This window comes from Archocentrus centrarchus, chromosome 16 (genome assembly GCF_007364275.1).
Source record: "Archocentrus centrarchus isolate MPI-CPG fArcCen1 chromosome 16, fArcCen1, whole genome shotgun sequence".
In the NCBI taxonomy this organism is placed as follows: Eukaryota; Metazoa; Chordata; class Actinopteri; order Cichliformes; family Cichlidae; genus Archocentrus; species Archocentrus centrarchus.
This window is the reverse complement of record NC_044361.1, coordinates 384,074-406,332: the sequence shown is the minus strand read 5'-3', so window position 1 is coordinate 406,332 and position 22,259 is coordinate 384,074. Positions and strand designations below refer to the sequence as shown.

Below are 22,259 nucleotides of genomic sequence, written 5' to 3'. Positions count from 1 at the left end.
ATCAGATCTCTCTTTAAATTATCTTCATGTCATGGATTTTTGTCATATCACTTGTATAGCACAATACCCTCTGACATCACTAATCGTTTGCATTCTTCTTCTGTGGTGCTTTTCCAGCTTTCACCACAGCCTCTTTCAGTTGCTGTTGGGGTGGGGGTGGGGGGCTTCAGTCTCCTCTTGAGCAGCTAAAATGCTCTGCAGGGTTGAAGTCTGCAGACTGACCAGGCCAGTCTGAAACCTTCCACTTCCTGCTCCTGATGAGCTCCTGTGTGTTCATAAGATCATAACAAAGTATCAATTTTCTATGTCATCACGATGAAATCATGTTGTTGAATAAATCATTTTTGTTTTTATTAAAAAATGATGAACAAAGTGATGATGTGGCTCGTTTCATTTGTGATTATAGATCTACTAACTGTTATTCTTGCTAGTAATATGAAACCATATGAAAACACATGAAGGCCTGTATAAATAAATAATACATGAAATGATTCCGTAACAGAAAGTTTGATAGTTCCTCTCGCTAAAAGAGTTCCTGCGAAAACTGAAGCATAAAATAATAAAAACGTTAAATAGTGACAGCAGGCGAATAACTCCGCGTTGCGCCACAGGAGCGCAGTACCGCTCTTTACTGAAGTCCTCCAGCTGTTGCTCTTTAACAGGTATGACCGGTGACGTCAGTAAGGTGACACCCACCTCTCCTCCTCCGGTGTGTTGTAAGCAGCTCCAGCTCAGTTCCCGGTGGAGATTTTTCCGGTTAGGAATCTTTAGCTTTGCGCCGCTCGTATGTTCAGCTGATTTTTGTCGCGACCATGAAGCTCTGCGTCTGCGCTCTGAGGCTTTGCTCCCTCTGAGAGGCCCGGAGGACTTCAGCGTAAGTGTCCAAACTTTACTGTGGATTTGTCCTGCTTCCGTGCGCTGACGCTGCTTTCGCACTGATTCGCTGGACCTCCGTGGCTTCAAATCCACGGAGCGGAAATGTATGCACTGGATAGGGGTGGCTTTCCTTTTTGGAAACATGTTGCATGTTGTTGTAGGAAAAGCTGGTGTTTAAACCCAGTGAAGGGCGAACGCTGACCGGAGGGACTGAATGCTGGAAAGAAAGATTCATTCATCGACAGTCTGGCCGCAGCCACTGTCAGCGTGGCTCAAGGTCGACGTGTCCCGCCCTGTGGGGAGCTACTGTAAACAGACCGCAGTACACGGCACCAAATATCCACGGAGGGGGCAGAAAACCGTAAATCACAGCACCGGGGAGGCTGCTGAGAGGTCCCACTGGTTAGATTAAATCGGTCCATCATGAATTGTGCGAAGTGTGAAGAGAGCTGCAAATGCAGGCTTCCAACATCCAGCATTAACATCTTTAAAGATAAAAGCAATTCTCAGCTGTTCATCTGTAGGCACGCTGTATCCCATTCCCTACTGAATTCATTCAGCAAGTTATTATTCCACTGTGGAGGTAAATTATAGGTGAAGGGGTCAGAGGTGATGACGTGGTGTGGGACAGGTATGGTGTTAAGGACAGATGGTGGTGGTTTTGCCAAAAGGATGGAAACAGCTGTGGTGAACATGTGTGTAAAGAAGAGCATAGAGTGATGTATGAGAGTGGAGGAACGTGCACATGTGTGGAAGAAGGCACAATCTGAAAGAGATGAGCGTGTCTAAGGTGGCGTCAGAGGATGATGTAGCCAGGCAGGAAAAATAGAAGAGAAAGTGAAGGAAGACAGAGGCACGGATTCGAGGGTGGAAACCGAAGGACAAATGTTGCACAGAGTTAGAAGTTGAGCCAGGCTCTGGGTGGCATGGAATATTATGGTATGGCTTATAGTGTGTTGTATGTGAGGCTGGACCTGCACTGATTGTTAGGCAGCAACATCAAGCTAGAAAGGATGCACAGCAGGTTAGGGTGGTTAAGTACAGAGATGGGAATGTGCTAACGAGTGAAGGGAGTGTGTTGAGAAGATGGAAGGAGTACTCTGGAGCTGATTAATGAAGGCAGTGAATGAGGAAGTGCAGAGGATTAGTAATGAGGAAGTGATGGCAGCTGTGATGATGAGGAGTGGAAAGGTGGTTGGTCCAGATGACAAATCTGTTGAGGTGTGGAGATGTTTAGGAGAGAGCACAGTGGACTCTTTGCCCAGACTGTTTACCACAAAGAAGAAGATTGCAGTCTTCAGAAGTATACTGACACAGTGATCCATGTATTTTTTTTCTTCAGTATAGACATTTGTTGTTGACATCAAATAACCCACTGATGAAAAGAGACCGGCTTGAGTTTCTCCTCATTATTTAAATTCAAATATCGTAACAAACCCTGTTTCCAGGAAGGTTGGCGTGTGTAAAACAGATATTTATCAATCAGAGGATACAATGACCCATCTGTATACAAGGGGCCAGGCTGGTGAAAAAAATGCTAAGTGGGTGTTAGCTTTGGGTCCTCGAGCTGCAGTCACATTAAAACACACATCGTTCTGTTGTGGAAACTTTGTGGGGTTAAGAACACTTCTGAAAACCATCACTGCAGCCACAACTCCACCAGGCAAAGAAACCAAAGGAGGCCAGATAGAAAGAAGCTCCAGGGACCGAGCAGCCTCTCTGGGCCTGAGCTCATTTATGATGGACTGAGATGAAGTGAAAAGCTTCCTGTGGTCCGAGTGATCCAAATCCAATTGGATCATTTTGTCCTCGAGGCTAAAAAGCAGAGGGACCACTGAGCTTATTATGGGCACATAATAGAGAGCGCCACATTTACAGTGATAACCATGTAAAAAATCACCCCAACAAAACCAACTCACGATGCCAATATTTGATATAACATTGAGTTTTAATTTGTTGCACTTTTTCATGCATCTCTTGGGTGTGCCAGTCTAGACTAAAGTGCACTGACTGAAATCTGCAGAACAAATATCATTTAGGCTGGATTTCCTCTCGATGCCCTTTTTGATTCCCAGATTTGGAACCAGTGCTCTAAATTCTGCTTTAATTTACAGTTTTCACATCTATTGGCTAACGAGGGGAGCAGCATCATCCATCAGTCCATGATGTCCTCCAGAAGTAAGAACGACCTGTGCCGAATATGTGGCGGGAATCTTCAGGGAAACCAACGGCGATGGCTGTTTGGGAGCCAGAATAAGAAGCCTGGTCAGCCTAAGACCCCAGCAGGGTCCCTGAGGGGCAGGAGCCTGTCCCAGTCCTCACAGAGCAGCCCCTGGGGTGAGTATGGAGCTGAAGGAAAGGCTTGAATTCTGCAGTAATTTTAAGGTAAGAATGAACATGTTTCTCTTCACAGGCAGCACGATCTCTCTGGGTTCCTCTGTTTCTCTCTCCAAGTCCCTGTTGTCTGTGAGCTCCCCCTCCAAGAGCATGGATCTGCTCGCAGTGTTGACCCACATAGTGGGGCAGTCTGTACCACGGGGCAGCGGGCAGGGCGAGTTTGTGTGTGGCAAATGTGTGTGCCTCCTGGAACAGGTGTTCAAGTTTGACACAGTCATAGCCAGGGTGAGGGTGCTTTCGTCCGAGCGCCTTCAGAAGCTGATGCAAGAGAGAGATAAAATGAGGCAGTGGGTGCGCCAAAGCTACTGCCAGAGGCACCCGCAGGACTTTCAAAACAGAAGCAGCACCAGCGAGGAGGATGGCGAGGTGGAGAAGGAAGGATACCGGGAGATGCTCAAGGAGAATATGGCGCTTTCTGAGTATGAGTGCTGGTCTGAGAAGTGGGACACATGTCCATATTTTATCAAGACGGGTAAAAGATGCAGAAAAGGGAAGGGATGTGAGGGCTGTGATTCCTTACGGGTGTCTGACTCGGATTATGAGTCTGTCTGTGGGGTTCCTCGTAATATGCCTTTTCAACCCTTTTCCCCGTTGTCCCGGGACAAGTCCCAGAGCATGCCCCTCCACTGGCAGAGGGGGCCGTCAGTCAGCTCCAGCCCAGCCTCACTGGCAGGGTCTAGTCTCTCGTTACGAGCACCTTCCCGCACTGAGTCCACTCAGTCTCTCGACTCCCTGGATGGGAATGACCCATTTGAGCCCATGAGTGATCAGTCAGTCAGCTTCATGCTGAAGGAACTGAGAAGTATTGGAGGGAAGCCGGTCAGTTCGCCATCAGGGAGTAGGATCCCCGTTCTGGGAAAAAGGGATAGGAGGGACTTGGGAAAAATCGGGGAGACCGCATCACCCAGAGTGACCAGGGTGCTGAATTTTGTGGATGTGGCGAATGGAGGGGATGAAGAGGATGGGGATGTCCTAACAGAGCTGAGGGACGAGTTCATGCCACTTCATCGAGAGGTGAGTGTGCCAAAGAAGATTATGCAGGATTGGCTGAACTTTGACCAGGTGCTGTGTGTGCTTCAGTCTGTAAATATTGACAGTACGCTGCAATAGTTCATCCAGGAACAGCTGCAGGCTGTCCAGCAGTCCAACATGATCAGAACTGCACATTTTAATTTTGTTTCTTTATCTTTTGGTATTTCAGAGCACTGCAGCCAGAGCTCATCATGGTATCAGGCATCTAAAAGGCCAACTCGACCAAGCTGCTTCCCGCATCAGGACCCTGGAGGCTGAGCTCAAACATGGGAGAAACAAACCAGAGGAAGTCAACGGCTCACAAGACTGGGCTCCTGTGAGCTGCTGTTTTCTTCTGAGTATATATACTCTTTTTAACAGCGTGTAGCTCCCAGTTTGGAAAATGAAGCAAGTTTTAGTTTCAAGCTTTAATGTAACATGATGCTCATTTGATAAATTATGGTCCCGTGATTACTTTGCCAGTTTCTTAGTTTAAAAAAACAAAAAACAGCTGCTTACGCAGAAGAAAATCCAACAGCAAATTTCTGACATCATTTCTATGAAAACATGCTGATTGGGAGCTTAGAGTGACATCAGTGTGAAACATTTTAAAGTGTTGGTTGAAGATAATTCTAGACTTCATGTCCCAGTTAAATAAACCAGGTTAGTGTGTTTCACAGTTACAGCCTTTCACGGCGTCACAGCAGAATCTGAGCAGGACTGCAGGGTTGATGCTGATTCTTTGTTCTCCATCAGTTACTGTAGGACATCAGTGGCTTCTGTCTGCACTACTGGAATGAATATTGTTGCAGGATCCACTCTGAATGTTTCAGCAGCGCCTAGTTTGTTTCAGACAGAAGACAATCTGAGAGGCTGCATAAAGGCCCAGTATCAGATAAAGATGCATTATTTTGACCTGGAATTTATGCAAAGCTCTAACAGTAAAGTCCAAGAAAAAACAGAGCTTGAATTGAGCAGAAGAAATAAAAATGAGCTCTCTTTAAACTGACCTGGGACCTGGACTGGCTAAATCAAAGTATGAACTTCTGTAGATGCTAATGTGCGCTAAGAGCTATTTTGATCAGCTGTCACAGCAGGTGATTGTCTCTGAGCTTTTTCCTAAGAAGAAAAACGGGTTTGTTGTGACACAGCAGCTGCTCTGTCCACACAGCTCTGTGAGTGCTCAACAAGTACAAATACAGCTTTATGAAAGGAATGGAGGGTGGACTGTTTTGTGCCTGTGCAGGGTGTGCCCATATTTCCTCATTTTCAGATGCACATAGAGACGCACAACACAACACAAATGCACCCACAGCCTTCCTGTGGAATCCTCCCCAACCGGTGGAGTTTGCCCCGGGCTCAGCAGTCTCATGATAGAGGATATCATTAACCAGCCTCATGACCTGATCCCTGTCAGGAGTGCCGCTCTGCTCACACGATGAACATTAGAAATAATTACTGTCAAAGTTCTGAGAACAGCAGCAGGCTCAAACATGCTGTTTAAAGTTTGGTGTTTAATCACTAAAGAAAATAAAAGCAGCAACTTTTCTAACATGGGAATCAAACGGGTCACGAGAGGCTTTAAACTCTCCAGGCTCTTTCTGTTTGCTGCTCCCTTTAAGCACATATTTATAGTCTGTTATTAATACCCATCTGTTTTCATAATGCCTGTTTTGTTTTCTGAAAGCTTTGCTGCTGAGCTGTCCCAGGCAAATCCAGAAGCTGCTGCTTATCTCTCAGCCCCACAGATTTCTGCTGCCGTTTGGTTGTTGGCTCAGCAGCTGAGTTTGTGAGTTTGTTTCCACAGGTGGTGACAGGTGGCTGTTTTTAATGAAAGCAAAGAAAATCCATCATCAGGCTGTCGAACATGAAAATGAGCACAGAGTTCATCGCTGCTGCTGCTGGATGAGCAGCTGTTTGCTGACATGCTTGTATCATTTAAAGGAGGCTCATTGATCATTGATCAGATGAAACTGAGTCTTTGAATGATGTCGAAGAGGCTGAATCGCACGCAGCAGACTTTAATACTAAACTCTGGTCAAACTGTTGACTGCTTAAATCTACTTATTAATTCTTTTATTAAGTTATTTCTGATTGATTAATCAGATGAAGTTTTGTAATTGTTGGTGTGTCACTCACAGCTCTGACAGGTTTCAGTGATGAATCCAGAGAAATTCAGGCTTCCTGTATTTATTTTATAATTTTCCTCTTTCAGTAAACATTTAAATAAGTAAACAGTAATATAAGGAAACTTTGTGGGATTGGGCGATTTCATGGGCACAACAAAACTGAGCCAATAATCTCCACAATAACCAATAATAGAAACAGTTGTTGCCTTAAACCCTGTCAGTAGGTCCTGGAGTCTAAAGCACTTCTAAATGAAGCTGTGTGTTCTCCTCTGTCCTCCAGCAGCTCCAGGAGGAGGGTGGCAGCTCCCTGCTGCAGAGCCTCTGTCTCTCCCTTCAGAGCCGCGAGCGTCTGATCCAGGTGGGTGAGGCGGACCGGACTCACGGCGGGCCAACCTGCCGCCGAGGCGCCGACTCGAACGCTCGCTGTTGTCTGTCTTGTGTGTCGTGTGTGTGTTTGTTGTGTGTGCTCAGCTTGGCTGCAGAGAGCTGTGATCACGTCTGCTGGTGCTTGTTCATACTTGTTAGGATGATGTTTGTGGACACTCAGCTGAAAAAGAGGACCGTCCCATCAGAGACTTTCTTACCTGAACCAAAAGGTGATCGCTGTGATCACGCTGTGATCTGTTAAAGATCACAGTGTGTATCGTGTTAGGTTAGCACAGACTGGAAGAAGAACATCCACGTAATAATCTGGCTTCAGATGTGCTCGTGGACAGAAGCTTCACCTATTCCAGGCTCACCTGGGTTAACACGCTGCTGGCTGCAGCTTACCTGCCGTACAGCTATGAAAACTTACAATGGTGCCAGTCTGAGCATGCGCTCAGACGAGGACTTGAACCAGCAACCCTCCAGTTGCAAGGTGAGCACCTGCCCACTGCGCCACTACCACCCAACTTTCTTTCTTTTATATCTAACCTTTCCCAAGAAATCAAATATTCCTAAACCCCAAAATATCAAACTCTTTTTAAAAAGCAGCTACACAAGCTGTTTAATGCAGCAGCCATGAAGACAACAAATCTGTGCTGCAAAGGAGAACGTGTTCCCAGTGCTGCACAGCAGCAGCGTCAATACTGTGACACTATCACTGACAGTTTCTTTGTAGATCAAACTCCTGGTGAGCCACACCTTTACCTCCTTTAGACGAGTTGTGCTTTGAACAGATTTGTCCGTCTGGCTGCTCCTCATCGCTCTGGTTAGAACTCTGTAAGCATTTTGCTTTAAAAACTTGCTGTAATGCTCACGTGGACGTCCACATCAGAAGCATGCAGTGAAAAATGTGCTTCCTGTCTTCTAGGAGTGTGTGGCTCTGATCGGCAGGCTGTGTGTGGAGGAGGGAGCAGGGACCGAGCTGGCCAACAGGCTGATGGAGAAACTGAAAGAGACTCTTTCTGAGAACAAGGTGAGAGCTGCCGCTGCTTCTGATAACACATAATAACCACTCAGCATAAGCAGACACACACATTTTTTTACTGATGTCAGCAAATGGGAGAGGCTGGACGTCTTGTGATGGTGTTTTTTTTAATTTTTTTAATAACCTTGGTTCTATTTTGGGTTCAATTTGAAGTTTTTTTTCCTGTTGATTAACTGATTGTTTGGTAAATGTGACACGTTTTCTGATCTTCAGACTGCTCTGGAGACTCTGAGGTCTGAGGTGGCTGAAGAAGAGAAGAGGGCAGAGAAGGAGATGGAGGCTCTGAGGAAGGCCGGGCGAGACAGAGAGCGAGACCTCGACACCCTGAACGCTGTGCTGCAGTGCAACCAGGATATCATCAATGTAAGGGCGGCATGCTGCGCCGGCCGCAGGGGTGGGCTCCTGCACCTTTTTCTTTCAGCCGCGCCTCTGCAGTTCTTCCAGGAAATCGATGGGAGGACCTGACCTGGTTACAGGTGTAGCACACCTGTGCACGATGGACTCGGGGACTATGAAACAGTCCTGAGGCGTCCTCTTACATGCACACTGCATACTGATCTGCTGACAGTTTGTTTGGTTATTGCCATCTAAAGACAAGGCGTGGCACAGTTTTTAGCTGGGTTCTGATAGCATGCACACATTTAAAGCCTCGAGCTTCATGCTGAATGCAGTTCTCTCTGTTTTTGTTTCAGGACCTGCGGGTGGCTCTGGGGGAGAAGGAGCGGCTGCTGAAGGAAGTGGAGAAAGAGCGGGAACTCTGGAGACAGAGGGACGGGGCCCTCGCTGCTGTCCTGCAGGAGAAGGAGGCTCTGATCCACACCTTCAAAGAGCAGCTGGTGAACTTTCAGAAAGGGGTGGAGGTGATTCATCTGCAGGGAAATCTCTCTCTGAACATTATCCTTTTAGCATCCTGCAGCCATTAAACATGCGTCTCAGTCTCCCTGAGTTACCAGCAGCACTCACAGCAAGGGAACATAGCCAGGAAAAAGCCTGCTCACCATAACTGTTAGGGCACACTGTAGTCTGCTAACACTGAGCACAACAAAAAGCTCACATCATAACAGCATCTCAGACATTCATACTTCAGCAGTGCAGCGAGGGCAGTCTGTCTCAGATTGCTCTCTTTATTGGAGCAGTTTGTTGGAGCCGGGTGTCCTTTGTATGTGTGTGAACGCAAAGACACCCACCAAGCATCAGCATGTTGGTATAATTATGAGATAACATAATTATACACAGCAACTGCCAGGCACTCGCAGGCAGTTGCTGTGAATTATTGTCTGAATGAACTTTTATTGGATAGGATCAGCACTCAAATGTTTTTTTTTTTTTTTTAAGTTGCTCCAAAGTATTTTCATTAAAAACCTTTTTAATTTTTTATTTAAGGTTATGCTGTTAGCATCATTCTGCTGCTGTATTCCCCCATCAGCTTAACTGCAGGGGTCCTTTCCTGCCCGTCTCTCCCTCTGTGGTGTTACTAGAGACAAAGTGACTGACGTGTTCATGCAGATCTTTTTCTCTCTGCATCGGCCTCAGCTGAGGTCTGTCAGTAAATACTGCATTCAGTGACCACAAACATGTCATTTTCTTCCAGCAGTCTGAAGGGGGCGTGGCTGAGCTAGCAGCCTTGTTGAGGGATCAAGAGGAAAGCAGCGCCACCTTGTGCCAGGAGGTCACCAAACTTACTGCGGCCCTGCAGGAATACCAGGACATGGTGCAGGTGGGAGAGCAGTCCGAGGAGTTCATTCAGAAAAGCAAAAAGCAGCTGAGTTTGTGAGGACTTCCCTCTTTCACCTGCTTGTTCTGCACTCAATCAGACTTTGATAGTTGATAATAGAAAACGAGTTTTTAGTGAAGGCGTCGTCATGTTTTCTTTCTTTATTACAGATTAAAGAAACGTCGTTTAATGAACAGGATGTTTTCCAGCTGCTGGTTGTTGCTTCATGTTTACCTGACAGTGTGCTTATATAAAACTGTGTATTGTTCCGTTATTAGAAAATGCTCTTAATTAATGCAGACAGGAAGTCCGCTCTGAATCAGATTTAAATCCTCTTAAAAACAAAGAGGTTAGGGCTGCCTCCTCTCACAAAACGTCTCCTCCTGCTTTTTGACCAGAGTCAGCAGGAGAGTCACAGGCAGGCGGCGTCCTCTCTGACAGCTCAGCTCCGGGACGCTCGGCGGGAGCTGAAGGAGCAGGAGAAGGAGAAGAAGGAGGCCGACAGAGCCTGGCAGGCTGACAGGGAGGAGCGAGAGCGAGGGGAGAGGAGGCTGAGGGACAGCCTGGAGAAGAGGGACAAACTCATCGAGGTAAAGTCCTTCTACCGGCACTTCATGCCGCTCTGCAGTATTTTAGACAGCATTTGGAAGCCCTTTAAACCTGATTTAAAATAACGGCTTTAAAACTTTGTTGATGTCGTGCCAAAATAAGCTTTTTATCCGAGGCGCTGCAGCTGCACATGTAGCACATGGGATTCATTAGCAGCTGAATAAGTAACAGGCTAATTCAGCTCATGGAGGCGCAGTAACTATTGTGAACCTCTACTGTGGGCATATGATTGGCTCAAATGTTCTCAGCTGCTGATCAGGTCTTTAGAGGCCATGTTTGCTGTGGCCGAATCCCCCATAGATCTCCTCCTTTATGATACTTCCTGTTTCTGTTCAGTATTTATTGTTGGGGACATATTAAGAGGAATCAGTGAAGACAGTGTTTGAAGACTGAGCACCTGATACAGCATCTAAGATTTGTAGAGGAGAGCGCTGCTGCATCGTTAGTGACTCCACTGAAGCATCTCTTCCTCGTTGTGTCGTTTAAGCTTGACCGAAATATTGCAGAGTTCTGGAAACGGAGCTCATTTATCGAGTTTTTGAAAACTCCTGTTTGTGTTTCCACATCAGCTGAAGGATCATGAAGCGGAAATGTGTTTTTTTTTTTTTTTTTGCTTAGTACTTGAATTGAAATATTCTTTCATGGTTTAGTTGTGCTCAGTATTGTTCATCACTGCATAAAGACCACAGAACTAACAACGAACTGAAGGCAACTGACTGACATCTTTTTTTTTTTTTTTTTTTTTTTAAAGCAAATCCTTCTGGATGCTGAAGAGCGCGACCGTCTGTTCAGAGAGCTGCAGCAGAACCTGCAGAACAAACGGGAACCTGTGACCGCCGTCAAACACACACTGTGATGGAGGAGGAAGAGGAGGAGGACTGATGCAAACTCGCTGCACAAAGATGGAGGAGCATGTTGCACTTTTGGCCTCCTGAACATATTTATTGTGGTGCACATTTATTTATTTTCTCCTGACACATTAATGAGGCTGAAGGAAAGTGGTATTGTCCTCCGGTGCTGCTTTTCTCTCTGGAGTGAGAGGTGTGATTGTTTTCTGGACGGGGAAATCTCAGGTCTAGCTTCTTGTAGCTGGATGTTTAATACTTGATTCAAAAATGAGCAAATTACTGTATACAGTTAATTTTGAATGTAACGGGGAGTGAGATGATTTCATGCAGCAGAAATGTCTCTGAATGGTTGTTAGAGGATGTGAGGATCAGACAGGAGCGGGTACGATATTTCTTTAAAACGATTTTTGCCTGATTAGAATCTTTAAAGCTCTTTAATAATTTTTTTTTTTTTTTTTTTTTTTTTTTTAGGATAAATCTGCCTGTTTTTGTGTTACAGTGCTGCTGTTGCACTCTGTAAACATACAACCAAAGAAATGATTTTAACTGCTTTCATTTTCTTTAAATGTCTCTTTTCTATTTTTCTGGACTTATTTTTAATCTTTAGTGTTTACATGTCTCGTATTGTTGGTCTTACTGTAAGAGACATTTTCCCCCTTTTAGCTCAAGAGGATTAAACACTCTGATCCAAATCACTGAAATCTGCAGTCCTTATTTCACTTTCAAACTTCTGTATTTCAAAATGTTCATTCTTAAAGGGACATTTCACCCCAGAATCAAACATCAGTATTTTTCCTTTGGCCTGTCTTATTTATCCATCCACTCCTAAAAAGATTAAAGGAACCCTTTTTAATCAGAGTTCAGCATCAGTCAGTAACCCTCTGAGATACTGATGTGGTCAGTAAGGATCAGACGGGGGTGTTCATTAGTTTCAGCTGCTTTGGTGTTCACCACATTACCAACAGGTGCACTGGGGGGCAATGAGACAACCCCCCAAACAGGAATGGTTTCACAGGTGGAGGACACTGAAATGTTTCCCCTCCTCATCTTTTCTGACTGTTTTTCACTAGTTCTGCATTTGGCTAGGGTCAGAGTCACTGCTGGTAGCATGAGGTCATACCTGGACCCTACAGAGGCTGCACAGGTAGTCCAACTCCTCCAGGATGGCACATCAATACGTGCCATTGGCAGAAGGTTTACTGTGTCTCAGAGCATGGAGGAGATTCCAGGAGACAGACAGTTACTCTAGGAGAGCTGGACAGGGCCAGAGAAGGTCCTTAACCCATCATCAGGACCAGGATCTGCTCCTTTGTGCAGGAGGAACAGGATGAGCACTGCAGAGCTACAAAATGACCTCCAGCAGCCGCTGGCGTGAATGTCTCTGAGCAAACACTGAGAAACAGACGTCATGAGGGGGGCCTGAGGGCCCGACGTCCTCTAGTGGGCGCTGTGTTCACTGCCTGGTGTCGAGCCAAAAAGTGATTTCCGATGTTGGTGTTTTTAATGTATGTTTAAGGCCTTTATTTGGGCAATTTGGAGCACTAAGTTAAATTTAGATTTCAGTGGTCACCAGTTTAATTCGATATTAAAAACACAGACATGCACTTTAAAAGTTCCTGACCTCTAAATAATTAAAGTTTCCCTTTAAAGCGGCCTGCTGTTTGGATCCTTCTATCCGTTCCTGTTTCTCTGCAGACAGGCAGAGAAACAGAGGAGCTCTGAGTGTGAACATTAACGCAGGAGCATCATTTACTGTGTCCCCTCCAATCAGCAAACAGCTTTCAGTTTCTAGTTACTTTAGGTGTTGTTGCTATGGACACAAAGTTTTCACCGTGGATACTTCGTAGCAAGGACGCAGGAGGAGACTTTGTAGCAGCTATCTTTGCATGCGGAGCAATGCAGGTTCTCTCGGTTCCCCTCGCCTCTGTCACCATCGGACGGCCGTCCTGGTGCGACGGAACGGTCCGCTCCATTCGACGGGCGGAGCGCCTGGTTCGGCAGACTCGAGCCGGGCGGTCCGCTGCGTGCAGCCGGCCCCGGAGCGGCGGCAGCGGCGCCGCTGCAGGAGCCACCCCAGCGGGAGACCCCGCCAAAGATAAGATAGCGGCGGAGGAATGCAGACCAAGGAGTCGTGACTGCGTCTGCAAAAATAAGATATCAAGACCCCAAACTGCCGCAGCCATGGTGAGACCAACAGGACCGACTACACAATGTCAAAATGTGCTAATTCAATGTTAATGAAAGCTTTTAGTTCAGAGAAGATTTAATATGTTCAAATGGAACTTCTTCAGCCTCCAGAAATACTTCAATAAGGTCCATTAAACAAAGGAAACGAGTGTGAGGAAGCTTCAGTCTTTATTATTATTTCTTGATTTGAAACCTTTATTGTAAAATGTTTGAGACCCAGCTCTCATTACAAACAGACCTGCTGGTTACACTCCGCACACTCTGCATATAATAAATGAGAGACTGCTGATGTATTTGTTCTGACGAGCATATTAATGTGAGTAAAATACAGAACAACATTTTTAATGATCTTTTACACGATGCTTCTTTTCAAAATAAGAAGCAGAAAATTCAATTATAAATACTCAAGTGAACATTATTACATGAGCACGTTGTGGCCTTTTTCACTGCCAGTTAAATATGAAATAGTTTTAGTTTTTGTTTCTGAAGAGCTAAAAAAAATACTGAGATTTTAAAGCGTTTTCCATCGCAGGGCTCCAACTTTCTGATCCACTTCATATATTATGAGCCTCACCTGTTCATATCTTTAAGACACAGAAAGCATCTTTATTTTTTTAATTTCTCTATTAAAAACATGTTTTACGTGTTTTTATTTTTGATGTTCAGATACACACTTTAAAAAAATATTGAAATAAATGCCTTGAGTACTGTGAAAGTGTCCTGGAGTATCTGAGTGCTGCACTCAGACATTCGTGATTGAACTTTGAATTTTAAGCTTCCTGCTGGATCTCGGAGGACGGCGGCGGCCCCATTCCCGCCTGCCAGCATGCGTGAGCGTTGTGCCGGGGCCAGTGTCGCTGCAGCTGCTCAGTACATGCGCGGAGTTCGCGAGGTTGAGGTCCAGCTGCGTATGCAGGCGGGCAGAGTGACTGAGGAGGGTCTGAAGCTGGCGAGGGACCGAGGTCACCTGGAGAGGATGCTGAGCAGCCTCAGGACCAGTCTGACCATCAACCAGGGGAGCTCAAAGGGAAGAACCAGGAGGCCGTCCACCGCTGAGACGGCAAGCTTACACTTAAAACCATGTCGCAGTATTGCTTGTAATAGTCCTTAAACGTCCTGCATGCCTCATTCACATTTATATATAGCATTAAATCTTTATGACCTCCACTATTGATTGGTACCTTTGCACATCACTGAGGCTTAATGCAGCACCCAGGATTATGTCACTAAGCTCAGAGCTGCAGGCAGAAGCACTGACAGGTCTGCTGCTTTGCAGGAGAGAGATGGTGCTGATCACTTGCTGCTGTGGGAGAGGAGAGAGCTGGCCGAGCTGAAACAGGATCTGCAGGGAACGCTGAAAAGCACACTGAGCCAGCTTCAAGTGATTTACAGCCATCCTCTTCTTTCTTCCTCCACTCTGCCCTCACAGAGACGTTAGAATAACAACACTGCACAGGTATCATTAACCTCCACCCTTCTTCCTTACCACTACTGTAGATGTGCTGGTGCTGGATTTAAAGGGACAGTTCCCCTACCTGTTCAGTTTTTCCTTCTGCCTGCAGCTTCATGTATCCATCCAAACTGTTCGAGTCGCTCAGTTCTGCAGTGATCAGCTGCAGAGATGTCTACTTTCTACTAGTGATGGGTCGGTCGCGAACGATCCGGCTCTAGAGCCGGCTCCCGATAGTGAGCCGTTTCTTTTTTCTTTTCGTTCGTTTCCCTTTTTTTTTTTTTTGTGGAAGCCGCACGTGATTGGTTAAGATGAATGGTAGCATATGATCGTCTACACCAGGGGTAGGGAACTCCAGGCCTCGAGAGCCGGTGTATTGCAGGTTTTAGATGTGTCCCTGATCCAGCACACCTGACTCAAATGATTGAATTACCTCCTCAGTCTGCAGTCAAGTTCTCCAGAGTCCTGCTAATGACTTCTGTATGTAATTCAGGTGTGCTGGATCAGGGACACATCTGAAACCTGCAGGACACCGGCTCTCGAGGCCTGGAGTTCCCTACCCCTGGTCTACACTGAGCGGGAGGGGAGGGTCCACGGACACACTGCACAGTGAGTAAACAAACACCAGAGAAGGAGGGGCTCCTGCAAAATGCGCTCGGAGACAGGAAAGAGCCACAGGAAGTTACGCGTTACATAGAGGCTACACGCGAGAACGGTGAGGAAAATGAGTGACGGAAAGCGTAGCAAAGACTGGACACATTTTACCTTTATACCTCCAAACATGTGGAATGAGAAACCGCGTACTTCAAAAGTGCCGGCGTTTGCGGACTTCCAGTCACAAATACCGTAATACCACTACATGACTGTGAAGTGTAATTTCTGAGCTTTCAGGAACCGTTTGAATTTTTTCGATAGCACGAATGGTCGCGGAGTTAAGGTGAAAAGCCAGCTGATCATGTTCCTTTGACCAGCTGACTCTGCGGTGAGAAGCTGTCTTAATCAGCTGTTCACGGCTTGTAAGGTCAGGAAACCCGCACTTCAGCAGCGATAGCCTGGCGTTAAAGGATTATTCTGACAGACAGACAGAGTGTAGACTGCAAATTTAAAATTTAATATCAAGCAGGCTGCACAAACAACCTACAAAGGTATACTGTATACGAATTGTTCATCCCTCAGTGTAATTAGAAGAACAAAACAGGGCAGGTCATCAGGCAGGAGAAACAGGATCACCTCCTCAAAGGCGCTTGTTTTTTCTGATTTCCAATCTTTTGTTGTATAATTTGTATTTGGAGCACTCTATTATATGTTGAGTATATAAAGAAATGTTTGATGTAGGCCTAATGTACGTTTTTACATTAGTAATTCATTTTACACTTTTTTTTTTTAAATTAAAATTTAAGGAGCCATTTGGGAGCCGAAAGAGCCGGCTCTTCTTTGGGAGCCGAGCCTAAAGAGCCGGCTCTCTGAAAAGAGCCGGAATTCCCATCACTACTTTCTACTACTTTCCCCAGTGTCCCTGTGCAGAAGAAAGCATCCATGTACCTGTGAGTGCAGGTGTGGTGGATGCTTTTGTTACCATTATTGTAAGTGTAAGTTTAACTGTAAGTTTAAAGTTTTTGTTTTGGTTATTTTAACCCTGAAAGGTGAGTAGCATTTACTTCCATTATATTCATGAGAAGTTTTTTTTTTTTTTTTTTACAGTTGACATCTCCAAAACTGGGAAACTCAAACAGCAGATGTTTGGACAGCACTGCAGGCCAAAAGAAAGGCTGAGTGACAGGAATAACCAGGATACAGCAGCAGCTCTTTGAGGGTTATTGATACTCCACTGCATTCATATCCAGGCTGTTGATACTGTGACTAGTCCATCCATCCATCCATTTTCTTCCGCTTATCCGGGGCCGGGTCGCGGGGGCAGAAGCCTAAGCAGAGAAGCCCAGGCTTCCCTCTCCCCAGCCACCTCCTCCAGCTCATCCGGAGGGACCCCAAGGCGTTCCCAGGCCAGCCGAGATACATAATCTCTCCAGCGTGTCCTGGGTCTACCACGGGGCCTCTTCCCGGTGGGACATGCCCAGAACACCTCACCCAGGAGGCGGCCAGGAGGCATCCTAATCAGATGCCCGAGCCACCTCAACTGGCTCCTTTCGATGTGGAGGAGCAGCGGCTCTACTCTGAGCCCCTCCCGGATGGCCACACTCCTCACCTTATCTCTAAGGGAGAGGCCAGCCACCCTTCGAAGGAAACTCATTTCTGCCGCTTGTATTCGCGATCTTATTCTTTCGGTCACTACCCAAAGCTCGTGACCATAGGTGAGGGTAGGAACGTAGATCGACCGGTAAATCGAGAGCTTCGCTTTTACGCTAAGCTCCCTCTTCACCACGACGGACCAGTGCAGCGTCCGCATTACTGCAGAGGCAGCCCCGATCCGCCTGTCGATCTCCCGTTCCCTTCTCCCATCACTCGTGAACAAGACCCCGAGATACTTAAACTCCTCCACTTGAGGCAAGAACTCGTTCCTGAGCCGGAGATGGCACTCCACCCTTTTCCGGCTGAGGACCATGGCCTCAGACTTAGAGGTGCTGATTCTCATGCCAGCCGCTTCACACTCGGCTGCGAACCGTTCCACTGCGAGCTGGAGGCCCCCCCCTGATGAAGCCAACAGAACCGCATCATCTGCAAAGAGCAGAGATGAGACTCTGAGGCCACCAAGGAAGAAGCCTTCCACCACCTGGCTACGCCTAGAAATTCTGTCCATAAAAATTATGAACAGAATCGGTGACAAAGGGCAGCCCTGACGGAGTCCAACACCCACAGGAAACGAATCCGACTTATTACCGGCTATACGGACCAAGCTCTCACTGTGGTTGTACAAGGACTGAATGGCCCACAACAATGGGCCAGACACCCCATACTCCCGCAGAACCTCCCAAAGAACACCCCGAGGAACACGGTCGAATGCCTTCTCCAAGTCCACAAAGCACATGTAGACTGGTTGGGCAAACTCCCATGCACACTCGAATATCCTTGAGAGGATAAAGAGCTGGTCCAGCGTTCCACGACCAGGACGAAAACCGCATTGTTCCTCCTGAATCCGAGGTTCGACTAACGGACGCACCCTCCTTTCCAGCACCCTGGCATAGACCTTACCGGGGAGGCTGAGGAGTGTGATCCCCCGAAAGTTGGAGCACACCCTCCGGTCTCCCTTCTTAAAGATGGGGACCACCACCCCGGTCTGCCAATCCAATGGCACTGCCCCAGATCTCCACGCGATGTTGCAGAGGCGTGTCAACCAAGACAGCCCTACAACATCCAGAGCCTTCAGGAACTCAGGGCGAATCTCGTCCACCCCAGGGGCTCTGCCACCAAGGAGTTGTTTAACTACCTCAGTGACCTCACCCCCAGTGATGGTCAAGTCATCCCCCTCATCCCCAGACTCTGCTTCCTCTACAGAAGGCGTGTCAGTGGGATTCAGAAGGTCCTCGAAGTATTCCTTCCACCGTCCGACTATAGCCTCAGTTGAAGTCAGCAGCACCCCCCCCCCCCCCCCCCCCCCCCCCCCCCGCACTATAGACAGTGTGAGTGAAGCACTGCTTTCCCCTCCTGAGTCGCCTGACGGTTTGCCAGAATCGCTTCGATGCCGTCCGAAAGTCTTTTTCCATAGCCTCACCGAACTCCTCCCACACCCGAGTTTTTGCTTTGGCCACTACCCGAGCTGCATTCCGCTTGGCCTGTCGATACCTGTCAGCTGCCTCCGGAGTCCCACAGGCTAACCAAGCCCGATAGGACGCTTTCTTCAGCTTGATGGCTCCCTTCACCTCCGGTGACCACCATCTGGTTCGGGGGTTACCACCACGACAGGCACCAACCACCTTGCAGCCACAGCTCTGAGCAGCAGCCTCAACAATGGAGGTGCGGAACATGGTCAATTCGGACTCAATGTCCTCAGCCTCCCTCGGAATGCTGTCGAAGTTCTGCCGGAGGTGGGAGTTGAAGATCTCCCGGACTGGGGCTTCTGCCAGGCGTTCCCAACGCACCCTCACAATACGTTTAGGTGTGCCAGGTCTGTCCAGCATCTTCCCCCGCCACCTGATCCAACTCACCACCAGGTGGTGATCAGTTGACAGCTCAGCTCCTCTCTTCACCCGAGTGTCCAGAACATACGGCCGCAGATCTGATGATACGATTACAAAATCGATCATCGACCTGCGACCTAGGGTGTCCTGGTGCCATGTGCACTTATGGACATCCTTGTGTTCGAACACGGTGTTTGTTATGGACAAACTGTGGTTTGCACAGAAGTCCAATAACAAAACACCATTCGGGTTCAGATCGGGCAGGCCGTTCCTCCCAATCACGCCCCTCCAGGTCTCACTGTCATTGCCCACGTGAGCGTTGAAGTCTCCCAGCAAGACTATGGAGTCACCAGATGGAGCACTCTCCAGCACCCCACCCAGCGACTCCAAAAAGGGTGGGTACCCTGAACTGTCATTCGGCGCATAAGCGCAAACAACAGTCAGGACCCGTTCCCCAGCCCGAAGGCGCAGGGAAACTACCCTCTCGTCCACCGGTGAAAACTCCGACGTACAGGCAGCAAGCCGGGGGGATACAAGAATACCCACCCCAGCTCGCCGCCTCTCACCGAGGGCAACTCCAGACTGGAACAGAGTCCAGCCCTTCTCCAGGAGACTGGTTCCAGAGCCCAGGCCATGCGTTGAGGTGAGCCCAACTATATCTAGCTGGTATCTCTCAACCTCACGCACTAGCTCAGGCTCCTTCCCCACCAGAGAGGTGACATTCCATGTCCCAATAGCCAGTTTCGATAGCTGGGGATCGGTCCGCCAGGGCCTCCGCCCTCGGCCACCGCCCGACACACACTGCACCCGACCCCTACGACACCTCCTGCGGGTGGTGGGCCTGCAGGAGGGCGGGCCCATGTAACCTCTTCAAGCTGCGCCCGGCCAAGCACCACGGGCTAATGCCTGGCCACCAGACGCTCTCCCTCGAGCTCCCTCCCCAGGCCTGGCTCCAGGGTGGGGCCCCGGTAACCCTATCCCGGGCAGGGTAAACTGTTCCCTTGTTTTTTCACTCATAAGGGTCTTCTGAACCGCTCTTTGTCTGGACCCTCACCCAGGACCAGTTTGCCATGGGAGACCCTACCAGGGGGACAAGCCCCCAGACAACATAGCTCCTGGGATCACTGGGACACACAAACCCCTCCACCACGATAAGGTGGCGATTCACGGAGGACTAGTTAATAACTGAATTAGCTGCCCGGCTTTGCTCTGGGTGCTGCAGCCTCCTCCCACAGGCCAATCGTGTGCTTGTTGGGTTAAATGGTGTCTATGCATCCTGTGATAGGCTGGGACGTGTCCACAGTGCACCTGCCTTTCGCCTAACGATTGCTGGGATAGGCTCATGCCCTGACTGTCCTCTAACTGGATGGATGGGTGGATAAAAGATACTTTGACACCATCTTATTTCAGATTGCCATCAAGGTGACGTTTGGTAAACAGAGTGTACAGCTGATGCTTATTAGTCCACTGTTGACTTGTTGGCTCCACAGACTGCATAGAAAAGACACATGTAGCTACTGTGACATCATGTAACAGGATTTCTATTTTTACTTTTACTTTATGAAACCTCTTATTGTCATTTTCCCACTTTTTTGTGGCTGTTTTTCAGACTAAAATAAGAATCGATTCATGGATGAATCAATCTGCAAAATGACCTGTAAAGCATGTTTCTGCCAGCTGGCCTCATGTGTGCTTTCCTGCCTTCTTTCAGGCTCTGGGTGAGAGCAGCAGGCAGCTGCTGGACTGTGCCAGTGAGAGGGCTCGAGTACTGGATCTGCTCCCTCTCAGTGGCTCCGCTGGAGGACGTACTGCAGCTCACACCTTCAGCAACACAGATCCTATCAGCCCCTCTACTCCAGGTACACTCAGGACAAGAGGAAGCTCTCAATGAGAAATTATTTTTTTTAAAATAGAGCTAGTTTACACAAATATCAGTGAAATATGTGCAAAAAAGAGCAGCACAGTTTTTAAACCACGCATTATTTAAATATATTCAAAATACACTTCAAGCGTGGCCACAAACTCTGCTGATTGTCCTCAGAATAAGATACATGGACAGGATGTTTCCCACTTTTCTTCTTTCAGAGTGTAAAAAGGCTTTAGAGTCGTCCTCTGTGACAGTCAGCCAGTCACAGCTACTAAGAGAAAACACCAGACGGATACTAACCGGCGCCATCAGCAGGCAGAAAGCTGCCCACCGTGCCGTCAATGATGGCCTGGTGAAGAAAATTGCAGAGACGATCACTCTGGAGGTAGCTGCAGATACACTGTGAAGTAGGTTTTTATATCGCAGTAATAAAACTGAGTGAAGCTTCGTTCTGTCTTCTGCAGCAAAGTCTGGCGCTGATGTCTGCAGCCACCCGGCAGGCTGTGTTTCGTAAGCAGAGGGAGATCAGCTGCATTCGTCACAGCCACGACAGGGCACAGGTCCGAGGGTCAAACACGGTCCTCTCAGATTCACTGAACCCGTTTGTCTCACGCTGTCCTGCTTACAGGGTCCAGAGTACAGCGGGGATGTTCTGCCCAGGGAGAAGCTCGACAGGCCTCTGGTGAAGGTTTATCAGAGACACCCGGGGACACAGTTACCTGAGGCTGCTGAGCTCATTCAGGTGATGATGGCAACATGCACACACACACACACACACACACACACACACACATCACACATGCGCACACACACATGCAGGCACACACACACACACACACACACACACACACACACACACACACACACACACACACACACATCACACATGCAGGCACACACACACACACACATCACACACACACGCACACACACACACACACACCTTCTTTATCATACTTCATAAAGTGTGTTTTAGTGTTCAGCAGCTCCTGGTGTGAGAAATGTGGCTCTTTAGCTGCTGCACTCTGTAACATGTTCACCTGCTAACAGTCACAGGTGTGCAGGGACGGCACTCTGAGAGCTTTTCTACTAAAACACTGAACTTTTGTAGTTACAGTTATATATTTGTTACAACCTGATAACCTTCAATAACATTGCTGATTACTGATAAAATATTTTTTATGCATTTGTACAAACCAAAGTAGGTGCAAATAAATGTGTTAGTTTGCACTTTGAACTCTGCAGAAAGTCATCTGCATGATGTTTGTCTGCACAGGCTCACCCTCAGACATGAGTGAAAATAAAGGCAGACAGCACATTCAGATAATTCATTCTTCATATTTTCATGCAGCACAGTGGCTGATGTTCACATATATTCAAAAGCACTCAGTGGTTTAACAACAACCTCTCATTTTGCCCTTTAAGAGGTGTTTCCTGTATGTCTCTCAGGGCAGTGCAGTACTGAGACAGTGTCTAACGACCTCTGAGGGTGAGCTGGTGAGGCTGCAGCGCGTCCGTCTGCAGCTGCTGGATGACCTGCAGGGCAAGAGGACTGCAGCTGAGGTCGATGCAGCGGTTCTCCGCATGAGGCGTCAGCAGGTCGACAGGCGAGCCATGCCCACTTTCCTCCAGCAGGGGGCGGTGTGCCAAAGCTAACGTCTTAACCCAGTTTCCATTAGAGCTGCAG

The 22,259-nt window shown here is 47.7% G+C and overlaps 2 protein-coding genes across 2 annotated transcripts; both read left to right on the top strand.

Annotated features, from left to right (window-relative positions):
- The first annotated feature begins 704 nt into the window (after positions 1-704).
- On the top strand, positions 705-11,677 carry LOC115793853 (uncharacterized). Its single transcript, XM_030748998.1, has 11 exons — positions 705-874; positions 2,991-3,213; positions 3,290-4,287; positions 4,475-4,621; positions 6,694-6,771; positions 7,708-7,812; positions 8,038-8,187; positions 8,517-8,684; positions 9,416-9,541; positions 9,937-10,128; positions 10,899-11,677. Exons 2-11 carry the CDS (start codon positions 3,039-3,041, stop codon positions 11,001-11,003), a joined length of 2,244 nt encoding a protein of 747 aa, XP_030604858.1. The 5' UTR covers positions 705-874; positions 2,991-3,038; the 3' UTR covers positions 11,004-11,677.
- Positions 11,678-12,891: 1,214 nt separating this feature from the next.
- On the top strand, positions 12,892-22,259 carry tektl1 (tektin like 1). The gene is made up of 8 exons (XM_030750627.1): positions 12,892-13,179; positions 13,958-14,242; positions 14,459-14,563; positions 20,417-20,564; positions 20,791-20,957; positions 21,037-21,132; positions 21,201-21,314; positions 22,022-22,259. Exons 1-8 carry the CDS (start codon positions 12,892-12,894, stop codon positions 22,226-22,228), a joined length of 1,410 nt encoding a protein of 469 aa, XP_030606487.1. The 3' UTR covers positions 22,229-22,259.

Excerpts from the sequence above, each read along its gene's own strand:
- LOC115793853 (XM_030748998.1), top strand. The coding sequence starts at position 3,039 with ATGATGTCCTCCAGAAGTAAGAACGACCTGTGCCGAATATGTGGCGGG. Across the intron at positions 4,288-4,474 it reads TCATGCCACTTCATCGAGAG|AGCACTGCAGCCAGAGCTCA; the intron begins GTGAGTGTGCCA and ends TTGGTATTTCAG. Across the intron at positions 8,685-9,415 it reads ACTTTCAGAAAGGGGTGGAG|CAGTCTGAAGGGGGCGTGGC; the intron begins GTGATTCATCTG and ends ATTTTCTTCCAG.
- tektl1 (XM_030750627.1), top strand. The coding sequence starts at position 12,892 with ATGCAGGTTCTCTCGGTTCCCCTCGCCTCTGTCACCATCGGACGGCCG. Across the intron at positions 14,564-20,416 it reads GCACACTGAGCCAGCTTCAA|GCTCTGGGTGAGAGCAGCAG; the intron begins GTGATTTACAGC and ends GCCTTCTTTCAG. Across the intron at positions 20,958-21,036 it reads CAGAGACGATCACTCTGGAG|CAAAGTCTGGCGCTGATGTC; the intron begins GTAGCTGCAGAT and ends TGTCTTCTGCAG.